This window comes from Sipha flava, unplaced genomic scaffold (genome assembly GCF_003268045.1).
Source record: "Sipha flava isolate LNK unplaced genomic scaffold, YSA_version1 81_pilon_pilon, whole genome shotgun sequence".
Lineage (NCBI taxonomy): Eukaryota > Metazoa > Arthropoda > Insecta > Hemiptera > Aphididae > Sipha > Sipha flava.
The window spans coordinates 998,489-1,019,043 of NW_020273623.1; the positions used below are offsets into that span (position 1 = coordinate 998,489).

General features: G+C 28.0%; 1 protein-coding gene across 3 annotated transcripts in view; it reads right to left on the bottom strand.

The window, feature by feature from the left end:
- The window catches only part of LOC112693162, a 70,236-nt gene that overhangs the window by 38,918 nt on the left and 10,763 nt on the right, over nt 1-20,555 (bottom strand). For 2 of the 3 annotated variants that reach the window (XM_025568101.1, XM_025568103.1), the window contains exons 2-9: nt 6,399-6,565; nt 1,931-2,112; nt 1,732-1,850; nt 1,467-1,674; nt 1,194-1,384; nt 927-1,131; nt 382-594; nt 81-296 (exon numbers count right to left, since the gene is read on the bottom strand). In XM_025568101.1, the coding sequence (XP_025423886.1) occupies nt 81-296; nt 382-594; nt 927-1,131; nt 1,194-1,384; nt 1,467-1,674; nt 1,732-1,850; nt 1,931-2,112; nt 6,399-6,511 (1,447 nt within the window). In that variant the 5' untranslated portion in view covers nt 6,512-6,565. The remainder of the gene's footprint in view (nt 1-80; nt 297-381; nt 595-926; nt 1,132-1,193; nt 1,385-1,466; nt 1,675-1,731; nt 1,851-1,930; nt 2,113-6,398; nt 6,566-20,555) is intronic. The other variant, XM_025568102.1, reaches the window with a different exon arrangement.

The following is a 20,555-nucleotide window of genomic DNA, read 5'->3' on the forward strand; positions in this document are numbered from 1 at the left end:
TATGAACACAGCCCTAAATTAATTTTTCTACCTAATGACCATCCGGTCCAGCATGCTTTTTATTGGTCATGCATACGGACCTGATGTGCCTTTATTGTTACTCTGATCCTGGTCGGAATTACCATTGCTTGAGCTAGGTGTAGTCGCATAACATTGATTATCAAACATAGCGTTATCGGATAGTGGCGAAGCATCTCCAGCTGGAGTAGGTCGTCCATTTCGATCTAGTTCTAAGTACAGTCCTCTGGGGTCTCTTACTTGACCATTTCGACCAATGTCATATGATGAGCGGGAACCTAAATTAAAATAATAAACGAAAAACCAACAAGCAAATTATTATAATTAAATTTCTTTCAGATTCAAATTTGTTGATGACCTTACCTGAAGTATTAAATCTAGAATTTCTATGTTTAACATTCGATTCCGGTTCTGATAATGATTGCCTTGGACATTGTGGTATAGGGGGTGTCATTGTAGATACTGGTGGTGGTTGATGGTAATAACTATAACCACGTCTTCGAGTCATTTCTGGTGAAGTAACAGGACTTTCTAACGACGGCATTGGCTTTAATGTGCGTTTCATTGTTCCCATATCTGAATAATATTCAAAGAATTATCATACTTCATTTTTATAATATATTTAAGTAAATATTCCATAAGTTCAAATAATCTATACATTAAAAAACAATTTTATCTAAAATATATATTATTTATTTTCTTCATTACTAAATTGATACCTACTTCAACTTAACTAAACCAAAACTAGTTTAGGTTAGGTTAGCTACTTCCTATTTTATTTCAAAACTAATCAAAAGACTTTAATCTCCAGAATATTATTTCCAAGTTGATAGTAAAATTTTATCAGTATATTAAAGAAACGTAAATTCAGTTGAAAATCATTTTTATAAACTTAATAATAAACTTACTATCTCTATATCGGTAGTCGTCTCTATATGTTTTATTTTGATTTCGTGGATTTTTCGTTGTTGTCGTTGGTTTAAATAAGTCTGACTCCACGTACCCTTCAGAATAGTCTTTAGAAGACATTCTTGGAGTACATGTCCCCGTGGTAGACGTAGTCTTAGCACCGATTGTTTGTACTCCTTCACTTTTATAACTTTCCTGTTGACCCTATACAGAATATTTTTACAGGATTTTACTTTAAATTAACCAAAATATTTATATTAATTTACCTGTTCTGTTTGTGACCCAGTTCCAGTGATATTTAATTTCCCACCGGGCGTGGCAGTTTCTCTGTCTCTCGTGTTTGAGCTTCGGGATATGGTCTGTTTGGACGTATCTTCAAGTACTGCCGTTTTATCAGCTTCCGATGGTCCATCTCCAAGTGAAATTTGTCGAGTGTGAGAACGCGGTAAAGTTGAAGCTAAAAACGAAAATTAATTATGTACATTATATGTTCCAGTAATAGTTTAAAATTGTAATATAAATTAATTAAAACAACGAACATCTTTCTTTATTGTATCTTGGATCTTGCGCCCTAAGCCTATTAAATTGGTCAGCTGTCATACAAGTACATTGTGGCTCTCTCGATCTGCTTGGTGATGTTGGTGTTGATACCGGTTTCCTTCTTACCTTTGTATTTTGCCTTTTCGAAGTATCTAATTTTAATGAATACGAAGAAGACGATTTCCGAGACAATTTCACAGTTGGAGTCTAAAATATATCAATGAAGATTAGTTTGATTTTATGAAACGATATAAATTTACTTACACAACATTCTTTAAATTGTTTAGCATCTATTGGTGATGTAAAATTTAAGCCCCAAGTATCATTACTATGTGGTTCTTTCCAATATGCAAAACATTCTGAAGCTAACCCTATTTTTGTGCCTGAAATTACATTTAATTGTATTTATTAGTAATGCAACACAAAAAAAACTTCAAAAAATTTTAAAAATGTAGTAACATGCCTGGCTGAACCAGACGAATATCCATGATTTTTTCCACTTGGCTGTTGTAAGCAGTAATATGAAAAATATACTCTGGTCCATCTTGTAAGCATGTAATATTTACAGGAACGAGATCTTCTGATATTTGTTGCCATTTTATTTCTTCTCCTTTGGCACTCACGTGAAATACTTCGGCCCATAATCTATAATTATATTTAGATAGTTCATAAATAATAAGATTAAAAATGTATTGTAAAATTACGTGAAATATAAAACGTTTTCTCCACAAGTTTTTTTTTTTTTTTTTTTTAATGCAATAAACTTTGAACAGAGTTTAAATAGTAAACGCCAAGAAAAATATAATACATTTAGATTTAAAATTCGTTCTTATATGCTAAACTTAGTTTATTTTTTTTAAATTGTATTCATATATATTTCTCAATCTATACAAAAATGTCATTTATTTTCATATTAGGAAACTATAAAAAAAAATTATTTATAGTGGTAAAACCTACTATATAAAAATTAATTAATTATAACCTAATTAGATCATTTATGAGATTACATAAATTAATATATTTGATACAGTAAAAATGTATCAAGATATTTTAATAATAAAATTGTTATCTATTATCAATTAAAAAAAATTAATCCAACGTTTCTTACAAACTATAGTAATATACTGTCTATATTATTTTCTAAGTATAATATTATATATTTTTTTATATACTTATGAAAGTTCGGATTTATAGGTATTCAAAAAACGAAAATAAGTATAATATATAAATGTATTAAAAAAATTAAAATATGGAAGTTTATAAAAAATACAATTTATATAATTAATCCTTAGAATATTGATTGCATAAGATACCAAATACTAGTGCTCTGCACGGTCTGGTCTGTATCAGTCCGGTCTTATCGAATAAAAATAGGTGAAAGATCGGTTCAGTCCAAATCAATATTTTTTTGAATAATTTTGATCCGGTCCTGGTTTAAACTATAATAATTTAATTTCGGTTAAGTCCGATTTCTTAAATATAATCCCGATAATCCGATCGGTTCCGATTAGTTTAAAATGAACGGCTAATATTACGGCTTGTTTCAAATCTAATATCTATTGAACAATGATTTAAAATTATAAAGACATTATTTATAAAATTAATAACACGAATATTATCATTATGGCCCATGGGAATCAGTATTTTACCCTAGCACCGTTATTTTATATTAATTGTATGTACTACCTAGTATATTATATATATCTCAAAGCTGTTCATGGTACCTATTGGCTATTAATAATTTATTATCGAACATATTTTCAAGAAAAATTATTATTGTTCTCGTTATGGTGCAGGTAACATGGAATATTGTGAAAGTGCCACGCCACGCCGCACCATCCAAATATATAATTGTATACAACTGCCAATGAAATACTCGTACATTATGATCTTGGTTTATATTAATTATAGTTTATCTATACATTATTTTGAGGAAACGGAGATTGGAAATGAAATGTGCACTTCTAATTTCTTTCCATTCTTGTCGATGATGTCTGTGAACGGTAATACTTGGAAAATAATCGATTAGCCGGGCCAGATAACAAGTAGTTTGATATTTTCACGTTATTTTTAAAAACAAATTATATGTGTCATATTTTCGTATAGATTATTAATAGTTTTGATATTGTTATTTATTACCATTTTAATTTGTGAACTTTATTATTTAAGATTCGTGTTACAACTCGAGTATAGTATAGTGTAGTATATATATATATATATTATATCTAATATACCTATACTTAAATATAAATTTACTATAGTCTATTTTTATGGTGCAATATTTTTTTAGTTTGGATTGTTTGTCCACTCTATCATATTATATTATACTTGGGATCTTGTATGGTAGAAAAAAAAATAGGTCCGCAATCCGGTCCGAAACCTTTTACAGTCCGAAATTTATTAGTTCGGACCGGCGGTCCGGTCTCGGTTCACTCTAACAAATTATTTTAAATTTTCAGTCCGGTCCGGTCTAAATTTAAATGTAGCTATCGGTTCGGTCTGACGTAGGTTTTTTTTAACATTTTCAGTCCGGTCCAGTCCCTAAAATTACGGACCGTGCAGAGCACTACCATATACATACTCAAATTTTCTAAGTTTAATGTTCTACGGTTTGGTCTGTATTTGGTAATACTTTGATAAAAATCCATTTAACGATTTTTTTGCAACTTGAAGATTGGTATATCTGCACATATAAAAGCTCAAGCAAGATCAAAATTAGGTAACAACTTTGTAGAACCTAAAGATGTGACGCATGCAAAAAATTGCTTTAATTAAAATGTTATTTTCTTTATTTTTGGTGGTCCCTATAAGTTCTACAACTAAAAATTATTGTACAATTGAAACATATTTTTCACACCCAAAACGATACAAAATCTCATAATCGCTATGAAAATGAAGAAATTATTGCGCATGCTTGTTAGTTTTTCCCCTTCTAAATGCTACTTTTCTATATGTACTTTAGGCATAGTTAAAACATTAACAAAGTCAACTCTAAATTATGCGTCTACACACAATACCTAGTTATTGCAAATACTGCGATATAACACGACACAAATACACACGACACATTCATTAAGTTATAGTAGTCTTGTGAATGTACTGCTTACTGTCAGTACTCCAACGTAGTTTAGGACACATTAAAAAAAATGCTTGTTATTCTTTGATATATTATTGATGACCATATATCTAGATCGTAAAATCCGATAACCTAATCCGATTTCCACAATAAATTACATTTAATGACTGGTATTATTTTTGCACGTACTTTTAGAAAAACACGATATTGACATCAAATTACTAAAAGATTATACAATTGACAAAATTTAAAATCGTATTTATCAAAATTGTGTAATGTGTAAGAAAAACATAAAATGAATGAGAAATTATGTAAAAATAAGCTTTTATGGAGAAACTTGTACAAATATGTAATATTATGTATGGCTCATTTTACAAATAATTTGAAACGAAATTATCTTTTGTCTTACTTAAATCATTTAGTCATAGTTGGAATATGTGTATACATATAAATCTTAACTCTACTTATGATTAAAACCTTGGCTTCACACAACCATGTAATCTACAAGGAAAATCAATATAATTCACACAATAATAATCTTCTTTAATGTTAAATTATTTCATGTGCAATTGTTTTTTCTTCATTTTTAACTCCGCAAATTTGAATAATTTAAAAATGTTCAGAAATCTGTTTTGAGTAAATTTATCGTTTTGTTAAAATTTATTTATTTATTTGTTTATTTATATTTATAATAATAATATGATCTATACCACTTAGCATAAGTATAAGTGATAAAAGATAGAAAACATGATATACATGATTAAGAAGTCATCCATTAGTGACTTTTTGCTTGAGGAATGATCGGGGAATACAAGGTAAAACTAAATTCGAGGAGAAAGAAGGTTTGAGAGGTAAAATATCTCTGCACCATTTTCTTTTCAGTTGACGGCGATGATTATCGGTAAGTGTTAAGTTATTTAAGTTAATGATTAGTGGGCAATTATGGTTTGCCAAACGAAAGAATCGCTTATAAAATAATACAGATTCTTCTTCAATCGTTTTAACATGTAAATCATTGTGGAGCTTTAGATTTTAAATGTATGGCCAGAGCATTAATAAGTTGACGTAGATTAATTCTGGTAAGTTTGGATTTTATTTACATTCGATTTCTTGGCCGCACCCCACAGTTGAAGACCGTATGTCCAGATTGGTTTTAAAAATGCTTTAAAATGTAATTAATTAAATAAATATACAAACGTATTTTTATTTTTATTTTTTTTACTATTAGCAATAAACATAATACTAAAAGGTAGTAAAAGGAGTACGTATAAAAAAAAGTATATAATATTTTTTGTAAATTAATGAAATTTGACTAAAATTTTGATGAAAAATAATTTAAATTTTATTGCATATAAATTAACATTTGTGCAACATTCTTAAAAATTAATTTAATTATAAATTTTTTCGTTTGAATTTGATAACGATTACAGAAACTGATAAACATATTTTGTCCTTCAAATTATATTTTTTTATTTATGTGTTTACTTGTACCATTAGTAAAAACAACATAATTTCAAAACAATTTGTTTGTATTTTGTAAATGCATAATGTATTTTTATTTGTTCGACATTTAATGCTTAAATCTATTCTATACTTGTCAATTTAATTATACTGTTATAAATTATGTTATTTTACGCAAAATAATATACACTTGAATTAATAATTAAATATAATATGACAATATTCTACATAGCAAATAAAGTATTATTTATTATTTAATTTATTTAGAAGAATTAATTTCATCATTGGTCTGATATACGATCTAAGATATTATGAGAATTAAAAATTATTTCTTTGCTTTTAAATATATTTTTAATTTATTTTTTACATATATTATGATATTGAGAAAAATCACCTGAGAATATGACCATCTCTTCTTCTCGATGAGCTTTGAAAAGGTCCGGAAACATCATCGTATCTGTATGATTTTTTGATTAGAGGTCCGCAGGAGCTCAGTTTGTTGCCCATGTCCAACCCCTGCGACTGTTCTGGTCACCACCCTCCACCGTCCTCCCCCATTCTCTGTTCATAAGAAAAATATTAGACATTAGACAATTGTACTTATAATATTTAATTTAATTTATATTCATAAAAATTAAAAAATGAGTATGACAAAGTAGTTTCTATAATACCTATTTGGAAAATACTTCGAATTTACTTAACTAAAATATATAAAATACGAAAAGAAATATTGTTTTGATAGATTTAATACAAGTATTATTATATTATTAATTATATAAAATAATTCAAGTGTTTCATTTTTATCTAATGTTTTTACCATAACATTTTAATAATGTTTTATTTAATATAAGGCATTAATAGAGTATACAGTAATATAATCAATATGTAAATTATTTGAATTTAGTTCATAATCAAGACTAAAAGAATACAAACAACTGCACTCGTACAAATAATTATTCTTGAAAATATAATATTTTTCAATAATTAAATCGTAAGAATTAAATTGTTTAACCGTAAATTAAAATTGGATAAAAACAAAAAAGAATAAAAGATAAAATATTTGTTTTAAATAATAAATTTACTTTTTTTTGTCGATTATGATTAATTATGATTATGATTATGATTAATGTCATGATAAACTGAATATTTTATAATAATATAATGATCAGCTAATCAACTCTCTAATTTATTCATTTTTACAGATAATATTACTACGTATAAAATTTAATTATATTACTTATAGTCGATAAGTTGTGTTTTAAGATTATGATCGAAGTATTTAAGATTTATTGTCAATATAATTTTTATTCGAAAAAATATGACCCAATAGCGCTATGTTTATAAACCTCAGCCCTACGAAAAGGTCTGGCTGCTTTAACAACGCCCACGATCGATGGGGGTATATATGGCTCCCGTGACGTCACGGGAACATATCACGGTCAGGGCTACTAAACATTGTAGATACACTCATTCTTCTTACTTCGTAGTAATTTGTACACACGGTGTTCGTTACGATGTTCGCGACAAAACACACGCCGCGCACACACTATATGAACGAAAAAAAGATACAACCTACTGTCAAACATATATAGATATTATAATAATTGACTTAATAATTTGCATAAAAAGGGGAATGTTGCGTATTGTGTACACTTGAATACTTCATGTTCTCAACCAAACAGTCAATTTATATATATTGTTGTACACAATTTATAAATACGTAAGTATGATTTATGATAAAATTCACGAACAATGAATGCGGAAATATATATATATATATATATATATATATATATATATATATATATGATTCCACTATTCTAACAATTGGAAAATGACATATGAAGACATGACCGAATATTGACATATCGTAATATTATTATATATAATTCTAATAGGTCTGAAAACATATATAAAGGAAAAATTAATGTTTTAAAAAAAATTATACATTAAATCCATTTTATTTTTTACAAGCTTATGTTTCATCCATAAAATAACATTTTATTTTAAAGAATTTTATATGTATTATATTGACACCGTCAAAATTATAATATTAATTAAACTTCATTAAGTTACTACATACTGCACATAAAATAAATTACAATAATTTTCAAAATTATTTCCCCAGCATAAAATAAATTAGATCACTAATCTAGCATTAATTAGAAAAAGTTAGTATTTTTAGATTAACAATAATTCATCGTCGTATAAATTAAATGTGTGTATACATATATTATTCATCAGATTAAAGTAAAATGTATTATATTTTTCAACTCAGTAGATTATATTAATACAGTATGTAGAACTAATACAAGTGTAGTTGTATTTAACATTACTATTTATATCAACTTTTGAGTTCGCTAAAAAAACAGTATGAAATATTTCACATATAAAACATTGAATTTCAGTAAAATTTTATTTATTATTTTATTTTTTATGTTTATTAGTTTACTCATTATCAAGATAGTAAACAAGTTCTTACAATTAGAATAAATAATTATTATACAAAAATAAATTAGGAAAAACCAGATACATTAAGAAAAATAATATATGATTTAATAAATTATGATTTACACAGTTTTTTATACTAACAATTGCGTGTTTCAGTCTATAAAACTATCAATTAGCATTTTAAGAACTTTATAATTCAGGTTACAATATAAATTATTTAAATAAAACTATTTATTTCAGGAACTTCTTAATATAGTAGTTATATTTCTACTTATAACATAATGAAAAGTTAATTTAATTTTTGTATTAACTTAATTATTGTTAATTTTAACAAATCAATTATGTGACATTTTTTCTCAAATTTCTATAATATGCCATATATTTCTATTAGAATAATAGGTTAATTGTTAAAAATAGTAAATAATAATATTAAAAATAAAGATAGGAAAAGAAATCTTCCAGCAGAGGTGCTTCAATATGAATATTAATTAATGAAATAATGATACTAATAAATGAACAGTTATATAAATAATTAAATAAATAAATAGTAATTGCAAAGTAATAATAATAATAGTTGAGAATGTAATAAGTTTTTATTTTTTATATTAAATAAGCAAGGTACATCACAACTATAATTGTTGGGGGATTGAGGTGGTGAGTTAGTTTGCTATTTAATCACTAATAGTAGACTTAGACTCATTATTCTTCATTATACAATTTTCTAAAAATATTTTGTTACAACGTATCAAATAAATAAATTTCAAAAAATAATGCCCATAAATAATAATTATTACGTAAAGACTTAATCATACAAGATGTGACTAAAGGGCTACTTTTTCCTAAAAGATCCAATAATTTCCTTACTGACATACATAATAATATAAATATTATATTTCATAAATGTTTAAAGTTTTAATTAACATATTTCAGACCCATACATGTAGTAATTTACATTTTTCTATTTATACACTAATTCCACCGTTGATAAATTAATCAAGTGATATTTATTTAATATATTTATTTTATTATTCAATAATCATGACTGAATCATTTAAAGCATATAGATTCATAAATATTAATTAAAATAGTTAACTGATTAATTAATATTAGTTCAAACCACGAATATTTTTATGTATCATTTTTTATACTCCCACTAAAGTGATCAAGTATCCATTATAGTAAGTATAAATACCTATTTTTGTTAATTATTTAGTTTTTAAAAGAAATAAAAATAATAATGACTGCCTTCATTTAAAATCTGTAACCATAAATAATTTTCATTTGTTTTAATATACTATGAAATATTAAATATGTTTGGTTTATTTTTTGTAATTTTATTATATGTTATGCTTAGTAACATGAGCTTAAAAAATGTATTTTTTAATAATTAAATATTATTAGTACCAATTTTGTTCAATGTTCACAATGTATAATTTCTTGTTTATTTATAAATTCCACATAATTATTTACTATTTATATAATTTTAAATTTAACTAAAATAAATTAAATGATACTCATAAAAATATAATGAGTTTTGATTTTTAAATCTATGATATTATTAGAAAAATGTTTTCATTTATTGAGAAAATTCTTGAAATCTTATCTGAACTATGTATTGAAATTATATATTTTATTTAAAACTAATAACGTTTCCAGAAAATGAAAACAATAATTCCTATAATTAATACAAAATAATAAATATTTAAATCTATAATCATACGTAGTTTTAGATCGTACGAATTGTCAACAGTCAGTAATATATTAACATATTGACTATATATTGAACGGTTAAATTAAAATTTAATTTTCCTCCATACAAAATTTGAAGTTAATTATTTTCTTATATTACATGTATATGATACTTATGTGTTATTGCACAACATATTTGTAATTAATTACCCATGAATCTATATAAATAAAATCAGTATTTTCAAGATAATTATTCAAAATATTTTTACCTATAAACAAGTACTGTTAAAATATTTAAGCAAGGAATGGTTTAGTTAAATTTAAATAAAACTATTTAAAAACTGGAATGTTTTGATTTTTCATTTGTGAAAAATTATAATTACAATACTTTTTAACATTTCGTCGATGAAAAATTATTTTTAATTTGAAAATATTTAACGAAATGCTAATAAATATTTTTATATAAAGATTTGTTGTTTATTATAATATAGTTGTGACCTTCATTTAATTTTGATTTAATTTTATAAAAAATGTTATGTAAAATATATAAATAATATAAAATACCATTTAAATTACCTCATAATAATAATAATAATATCGAAATAAAAAATATAATTTGAAACGTTTTAATAAGTTACACTTATATAAATAAAAAGTATTTGGTAGGCTCTGAAGTATTTTTACATTTAATCAAAATAAATGAATTGCCAGTAATTTGTCAAATTTATTAAAATGTATTAAATATCGATCTGAAACTAATATATCATATATTACCTATATAAGATCTACTTTTTTTTTATTACTCTCGAATGTCAATGATAATAGTAATAATAAAAACAACTGCTTACTGAGAAATGTTGTTTAAAAAAAATAAAAAACGCAACATACTACTCCAGTGCAATGTTTATAATATTAATGTCAAATTACACGAAACCTAAAAGGTTATTCTGAAGAACCATTGAATATACCAGTGAAATTTTTCCTATTATTTTTGAAATAATAAAAAGCGTAATCCCGGAAAAGAGATGTATAAAAAACACATAAGATAGTGTTGGTATGAAAAATATATATCTTTAGTATGCTTTTGAAAACTTGTTGCTCGATAATTAAAACTGTACGCTTTGCTTTCGTTTCCCAAACAATAAAGTAGGTAGGTTTATTATATATGCTAAAAACACGAGACGATTTCGAAACTTTTATTACACAAAAGGTATACGAACCTATATGTATATATATATATATATATATCAAGTTAAATGTAAAGATTTATTATGTTACCATACGAGTAAAAGTATCGTAGATTTACGTAGACTCGTAGACAGTAAATAAATACATAGCGACCCCTGCGCCGTTCAAAAAAATCTTATAAATATATATATGGTCATAAACATGTACGCGCATCAATCGGATTAAAAATCCGTCCAACTGCTCGTTGCGTAACTTTAAAGCTATATGCAAGTGGTCAACCAAAACCTTGTACCTTATAACATGTTTGATCGGCACTGATTGGGTATTATTTCGGTTAGGTAACTATAATAACATGAGCGGAGAGGTTTATTACGCACACGTGCAAGCGCGTGAAGTTACGTATACGCAACATGTCAATACGTTTCCCCCTCCATCCCCGATGTGATTCGTTCAGTGCATGAAAGTAAATCTTTTTTCTCGGAAAACTCAAATAATGATGCTATACGAAAATAGATCGACAATAACAATACGACACGATTGTATACCATTGAAAGCGTAATGGTAAAAATATTGAAAATACACAAAGACAAAACACGAAGTATTAACACGCAGTCAAAACGCGCATCGAAAACCGAAGGTTACGCAAATTGGGTCAAGCTCGACATAAATTCGTATAATGTATGTACATCATACATAATATGATATCGTATTTTATATTTATACGTTATAATCTCGTTATAAACCTTACCAATGTTGCTCAAACACAGACATGAGGTGGTTATAATGTTATTGTATAATTACCGTACATATATTTAAACAGAATCTTTCAACATCAATCAAATCCTTCATAAAAAAACGTGAGCAACTTGTGTTTTATTATTCTTTTTTATTTTTTTAAATTTTATTTATCAAAATACTAAAACAGTAAAATTGTACGGAAAATATGAGAACAATATACGGATTTATAATTATTTTTGAGTTAAAATTATCCTGTAAGAGTTGTTTAAGTTTTATTCTAATCGTCAAATAAGAGCAAAACACAAATTACTGATATTATCTTCAATCTGAGTCACATTATGAGAATCATCCAGTAAGCCGCAGTCACAGTATCACGTTAACAAAATACGATACGATTGTTACGAATGATGTTCAATGCTATCATATTGTTTTACATATTGCAGTGAATTCTCTTAAGTATTTAAGAGATCGTGAAAAAATCGAATTATCGAGTTGGCGGTTTATAGTGTTGAATTTACCGTTACTATTGCATTACCACTGCCTGGACATTATCAATTTCATTATCCATACTGCATTTGAGTTGAAATTATTCACTGAATTACACGTACAACAAGGCGGTACGACGTTCTAGTTTTATACTGCACATAATAACACAAACCTTCCCGAAGTGGCATTGACGACGGCGGCGGCGGTAGCGGCGCCCTCACGTCTGCTGAGTTGCAGAGTACAATAATAATGTAATGCTACGCTACTCGTTCGTCCACTCACCAGATCGAGAGTCGAGCGTCCGCGGGAACGCGCGTGTACCTGAATTGCCTATCCAACGCGCCGCGTAACCGTGGCCACGAACGAATTTATGAACCCCTGTCGCTCGGTTGGCCCACCACTGCGGAGTAGCAGAAGAGCGGCGCGACGACCGGAGACGGTTTTACGGGAAAAGCAGTGGCGTCGTTTCCCGAATGCGTGTGTGTATATATCCGTGTATGTATATACATCACGGGAAAAAGGCCGTTTTGGCAAACGGACGGGAGTGCGCGAACACACACATAAAAGTAACCCAGCAAAAACACTGGTCAGCGTGCGCGTGCATACAGATACATACGCGTATAAGTCATATTTAGTACATTTTTTTATTCGTGTAAATAAACAGAACTTCAAGTGGCTAAATAATAACTGGCACAGAGGAGACACCTGTCCATTAACATTACGTATCGTTACCCCTAATATTATCAGTAATTGGGGATGGGGGATCCTTTTTAGCGCGGTGTTAGCGATGAGCGAGACTCGAAATTTCTTTGTTCCGCGCGAAATATTTATGGATCACGAATCAAACGCAACATTCGCACCAAGAACAAACGAAATATCCTACGGACGGTGGACAACCACTGACTACGGGATGAGAATAAAAGACAGCTAACGTTATAATATAACCCTTTTGTCGTATACCTGCGATCGCCTCGATCTGACCGAAATCTGCCTGTCGTTATGCGAAGACGATGACGACGACGACCGCATAGCACTCGGGTGTATGCCCATCGCGTAGTAATGAAACAACGACACCGTGTCACGACAACGAGGACGACCGCGATGACGGTCAATAGCAACTGCAGCAACAGAAGCAGATCAACGATGCAAACGCACACGCCGTTGAATCCGTTCGTTCGTTGTTTCTGTAATCGTGTAAATATCGACGACCATGTACTGCGTCAGACTTTAATTTTATTACGTCGCAGACCCGATCAGGTGCGTTGCGTTCGGTTGCCCGTGCAGAGCTTTTACGCGTTTTCCGATACAAAAACCACACGCGAAGGCTAGCGCACGTATATATTATACATATATATATATATATATATCACTCACTCGTGAGAAAATAATTATGGTAATAATAATAATAATAATAATAACAATAATACTAAAATTTACAATAATAACAATAACGACGGCGGTGTTGATGATAAAAAATAATAAATAAAAAAAGCCAAACACTGTCCACGCCCCAAGGTGGCCGACCGGAGGACACGCAGGGTGTGTCGGACGTGTACGCGCGACAACTCTCGAGTGTGGGGCCTCCTCCTCGCGTACGCGACGTAGGAAAGACAGATGCGGCGGCGGCGAGCCAGGCCGCGTGCGCGCAGCGATCGCCGTCGCCGTATTAGTATTCGCCGCCACCGCCGCCGCCGCCGTCATCGCATCACCGTCCTCGTCGGCAGATCGCTCCACATGCTGGGCTCGGCACGCGCGGTGAGATGTTGAACGGAGCCGCGCGTGCACAGCTGATCGGTTGCTCGCCAGACCGGTGGACCGACAACCGACGGCGTTGGTGGTGTTTAATGGTGTTGCGGTGGTGGTGAAGGTGGTGGTGGTGGTGGTGGTGGCAGCGGTAGCGATAGTGACGGCGGCTGCGATGGCAGGATCCAGTCAATGAACAGCGTATATCTACAGGGCGTGTGTCCCGGAACGACTGCCGCCGTCGCTGCCACCACCACTGCCACCGCTGTCACCGCTGCAGCCGACCCGAGGCTATCACGCCCTGAATATAATGTCACACAACTCTGATCGTGGTATACGCGTACGTATACGATTTGCACGATAATTCGTCCGATATAACTTAAACCGTGGTCGTTGACCGTTTTGAGTAGCGAAGCAAGGATTCAGAAGACCCCTTCCACGTTACCATGTTTAGTGTTCTAATGTGTTGATAATATTTACGCAGAAGTGGTCGGAGCTATTGAGGGACCTTAAATTTTGACCCACCTTAACTTTTAGTTTTTAATTTTTATTCTTTCCAAGTCAACCGCTATTTTGGCCAACGTGGTATTGAGTACGAAGTTGAATAAATTAAAAATAAAATAATTAATAATAAAATAATCGTCAAAACTAAAATGAAAACCTATACATTTCAATTTTACATAAGGAGACATAAGAGGCTCGAGAAATCTAGGTCATAAAATTTGATCCAAAATCCCCTCACTCCACTCAGAACGAGCTTGCACATGTCCAAAAAAAATGTTAAAAAAAATTAATCGCATTTGGATCCCACATGAAAAAATAGTTCTAATATCAAAGACCATGATCATTATGCATACGTAAGTGGTGTATTGTAACATAATTTCCCAAGGGACTACAGGTTTTTACTCCACACTTATCGACCATACGCATATTATATATAATTAAAATGGAAAATATAATGAATGAGAGGACTGTCGAAAAATGTAACTGTCCCCAAGACCACATTTAAAATTTCTAATACATTCATATTAAAGATAGATCCAGAGCTCAATTATGGGTGGCTTAGGTCTTTTTACAAATGTTATTTGGATTTCACGTTTGGAGGTGAACTACGAACGCTTTTACTATACATTCATCCCTTTCCTCTTCAATAACATAAAATTTACATTTTTCTTTACGATAATAATATTGTCTCAGAGCCATCAATGCATTAATATATAATTTATACTTAACAATAACATAATTTCCATTATTATATCTTAGAGAGCCCCTTTGAGAGGGGTTATTGAGCTAGTCCTTTGACTTATTAAATAATTGTTTGAAATTATAATTGAAAATAATATATATAGTGTTAAGCGATACTTTATGTAATTTAATTTTTAATAATTTAATTTTAATAAAATAATTAATCAATAATTTTTTTTTATTTTTCAAATAATAGAGACATTTAATAATAAAGTATTTAAACTAGATAACGAGTGATGATGTTATAGGAGAATATCCTCTTTACATTCCTTATGTGCGTGTATATTTATATAATATTTTCGCAAAAAATAATATAATATAATAGTACTTGAATGCTATACATGATTCATATATATTGTCGCATTCGCCGATCAAATCGTACGTATCGACACAAATACACAACTAGAATTAAGGTAATACTTAAATTAACGTATATGTTACCCATAATGGTCGAATCACACAACCGCCACAGATTTTTAACATTTAATACTTAGGTTTTATTTTTAATTTATTAATAGTATTGTTAACTTTTTCAAATATAGGTAAAGGGTTTTATATATAATTTGTATACTTAAATGTATTATTTATACTACTATTTTATTTTATGAAATATGTATTTATCATTTATATTTATAAGTCATGGTAATATTGTATATTTTATTAAATTAATCATTCAAAATCAATATAAGTGTAAATTAAAGTTATTTTAACAAAGGTATATCTGAAACTTTGAAAAGAAAAGAGCAATTAAAGGATTAATGATTGTCATCTAAGAATTTTTACAATAATTTAAATAGATCAGACAAAAAATACATTACGCTGCCATAACACGGATATATGATTTTTGAGTTGAAGGTTTATTGAAAACATTAAAATGATATTTTACCGATTTTAGTAAATTAAGAAATGAATAATTATTTTATATTTATTTTGAAACTTAATAAATAATTTAAACATCGATAAAGCTTTAAAAGAGACTGAATATGAATAAAAGGCATACGTTCTCGGTAAAAGTATATGAAGACTTTAAAAATGTGCTCAATACACTTTTTCACCAAATGAAAATATAGAACGTAGCACACGTAGTCCTTTCCCTCTTTTTTTAATAGAAATATTGACACCAATATTATATATCGTATTTTTCTCTTACTGCGCACTATGATAATAATTATATTACTTAACAGTTACAGCAATGATTGCGATAGATATATTTTAATTTGTAAAAAACACCTGCTTAAAGCTTTTCCCGTTTAATTCCCTTTTTACGAATATGCTTCTTGTATTTCGTAAATCGTAAATAGAGATAGTAATTTTTTTTTCGCTTTTTTTGAAAGCATTATTTAATTATTATAACTGGTTTTAAGAAGTTAATACGTAAAAATTGTGACAGCCGTTTTGATAGATTATGTTTATAATAATGTTATGAACTTGTGATATCTCGTGATTCGTTTAGTTTAAAATGCTTTATCGTGTTGAAAAATAGGATAGTGTCTACTCTTTATTACAATTCTAAACGAACTACAGACAGTTTCGTTAGGGAAAACGTATGCAATTTAATATATTCTTAAACATTATTAATAACATATACGATAAAAGTAAAATTATAAAAAAAAAAAAATAGAGAATAATAAAGAAAAATTAAATAGACATTAACCAATAGGTAGAGTTAATTGCATTTTTGGTGTGCATTATTTTAGAAATAATACTAAAATGAATAGGTACTAACTTTCTCAATGTTTAATGATTAATTAAGACTGCCAATAATGAACAATAATTGGTTTCTATTCCTCCATATTCAACCCGTGAGTGGTCGTACGTTTTCAATATTTAAATTGATTATTTTTTGGACGATTATGTTTAGATTTCCATGATGCCCACAGTATATTAATTATAATTAACATAAATAATGAAAATATTTAATTTAAGTAACAATATTTCAATTAAATAATAAAAAAACCTACATGAAAACTTATAACACATTAATAATTATTATATAATAATTATAATTAACTCTTAAATAACGGACATTGGTGGACAACATTAACAGTACCTAATGACTGCCTTGATCGTTAAATCGTTCAACATTTCAATAATAATTTGATGTATTCATTATGACCGAATACAATATTTATTCAATTTAACTATTTAAAAAATAATATATTTACTATGTAATGAAATTTATATTACTAAAAAATATATAATATATAGATTAAAATAACTATAGGATATCAATTATAATACCTTTAATCATTCTACTAATATTTTACTCCACTTATGAAACTTAAGAAAATAATTATTTTCGTATAGCTGAAATGGAAAAATGAATATAATATTATAATCTTATTTAATAAAATTGAATGGTAAAATGTTTATAAAATAATTATATAGGTACACGTAACATTTAATATAATATAATTTATTTGTTAGATAGAACATATTTTAAACTGAAAGTAATAAGAAATTGTATGTATAGTAATTAAAATAATATAAATTATATTAAATATAATAACACTAAATCAAATATTTCACCTATGATTGATGGTACAATGTAATTAAGGACTCATTAGTAATACTAAAATAGTACGAAATATTACTCGTGAATGAAAATCTTAAAACTATTCTATCGATGTTCCTAAAATAAATGATAACGTTTATTTTTTTAAATACCATTTATAACAACATTGCATGACAAAACAATGCTTTATCTTAACAATGGTTATTATGTAATTAAGTATACATTTTTTTAATCGTGTTAAATTCATTTTGTTTCAGTCACTTGGAGTATTTTGTTAATTATATATAAATAAATAAAAGTATTTATAATTTTAAACAAGTCACGCACGCTTTTCCGTTGCTATTTGACCTACGTCAAAATATTAACCTAAAAGATCGTTCCTGATTAAAAGGTGTCAAAACTTCATTACCCTTCTTTTATAACACTTTATTAAGTCAGATGTCATCTTAATTTATTAACATATTGTAATTTTTAATCTTACTAATATTTTCAACAACACAAAAAATTGTAATTTGATTTTCTATCAAATATAAAATTTGCTTTCGCTTTAATTAGCAAAATATCTCAATCAAATATATCATTTAAAACATCAAAATTCCATTAAGGCCTAAAAATATAAATTCTACAGTTTTTTTATTTTTACTTATACCAATTTTAATCATTGAACATAATAGTGAACTGTACTTATAAATTGAGCTTAATATGTTTCATTTTTTAAAAATAATATAATTATGTAAAATTCTATTTTTAACTATTTATGATTAATTATAATTGATAAGTTGTACGTTATGCAAACGATATAGGTAAACTACAACTGAAATATTAATTTACACTTAACTGTTAAGCATAACACGTTTTCGTTATTAGTTTTTTTTTGTTTGCTATCAGAGTTTGAGGTAAGTACTCATAACAAACATAATACTTAAAAAATGCTTATCACATGATTTTTTTAGAGATAATGAAAAACTTTGATAGCAAATTATTCTTCTATAAGCAATTTAAATTGAAAATTCGATAAAAATATATTATGCATCCGTCACAAAAAATAACTTTTATAATGATTCGAGATAAATAATAAGTATTATGATGTTCAAAACAATTAAAAATCTACATGATGAATCTCAATCACTACTATTAAATATAAACCAGTTCATTGAGTATACAAAAGGGGTACCAAAATACATAATTTCAGACAATTTTTTGACCCTGCAGTACACGCATATGCAATACAACTTACTTTTTTTAAATTTCAGCGCCATTTTTTTTACATAATCAGAAAGAGGAATTTTTTAAACAATTTTTGTATAAAAAATTTTTTTGAATACAAAATTGGCAAAGCTGTAGTCTTTTTTAGTTAAATATTTACGAATAATCTGCTTTTGACGAAATTTTAATTATTTTCAATTTAATACTTGAAAATCAGAATAATATCTCAAATATTAGTAAATATCTGTTTATAGATGAATAAGATATAAAAAAACACTTATTTCTTATCATAATTTACTCTCATTTTTGCCATTTATACTTCCAAAATGAAATGACTAAATATTAAAGGTAATGAAAATTAAAAAAATCTACACACTATAAATTTTAAATTAAGATTCATGTATTTAAAATTAAAGTTCTCTATTATAAATTATTCAAATTTTCCGCTTTGATGTTCCAAATATGATTCTAAACTTTTTAAAATTCTTAAATAATTTTGATGTAGCAGCATTTATTTGATCTTTATTAACATCTCCGTCATCTATTGTATTTGATATAATTGACGTGACGTCAATTTGTACTCTTTTCATAATCTTTGCTAGTATTTAAGTACTTTATATTTATCTCTAGATATACTTTTGATTTAGTTCACGGACCCAAATGTTGGCTACTAAATCCATTATTATTTGGTCCTTAAAAGAACCATTTTTAGGTGATATTTGTCTACACTTGTGTATGTGTATTGTATATGCTATGTTTGTTTGGCTGAGCTTCAGCGTCAACTAAAGGTATTGATATGCTCCGTTATTTACTCTTTTCTGTGGATTATCGTAAAACAACTGGCAGATGCAGGGAGGGCTATGAGCAAGCTACTACCATCCTCCTCTGGACACCTTTTATAAAAATTTAAGTACAAAAATGACTCCTCTTTCGACTGTGGTGATATCAAACAAGCAATGGATCACTTAGTGATGGAGTATACAAAAAGACACTTCACTAATGTCCTGACTGGTATCCACAACATCATCGCCGAAGCTATAGAATGGATCAAATTACCTGACATAGACTTATGATTTATAATTTATAACTTAAATTTTGAACTTTAAGATTAAATCTTGATTATGACACTTTTGTAATCATTTTGATTATAACTAAGTATATGATATGTAGTTTAATAATGTGCCATACGAAAAAAAATGTTGGTCTCCTCTCAATGCCAGTCATATTTTGTTTTTAAATCTTGAACCTTGATTTTTAGGTTTGTACATTTAACAATTTTTAAATGTTTTC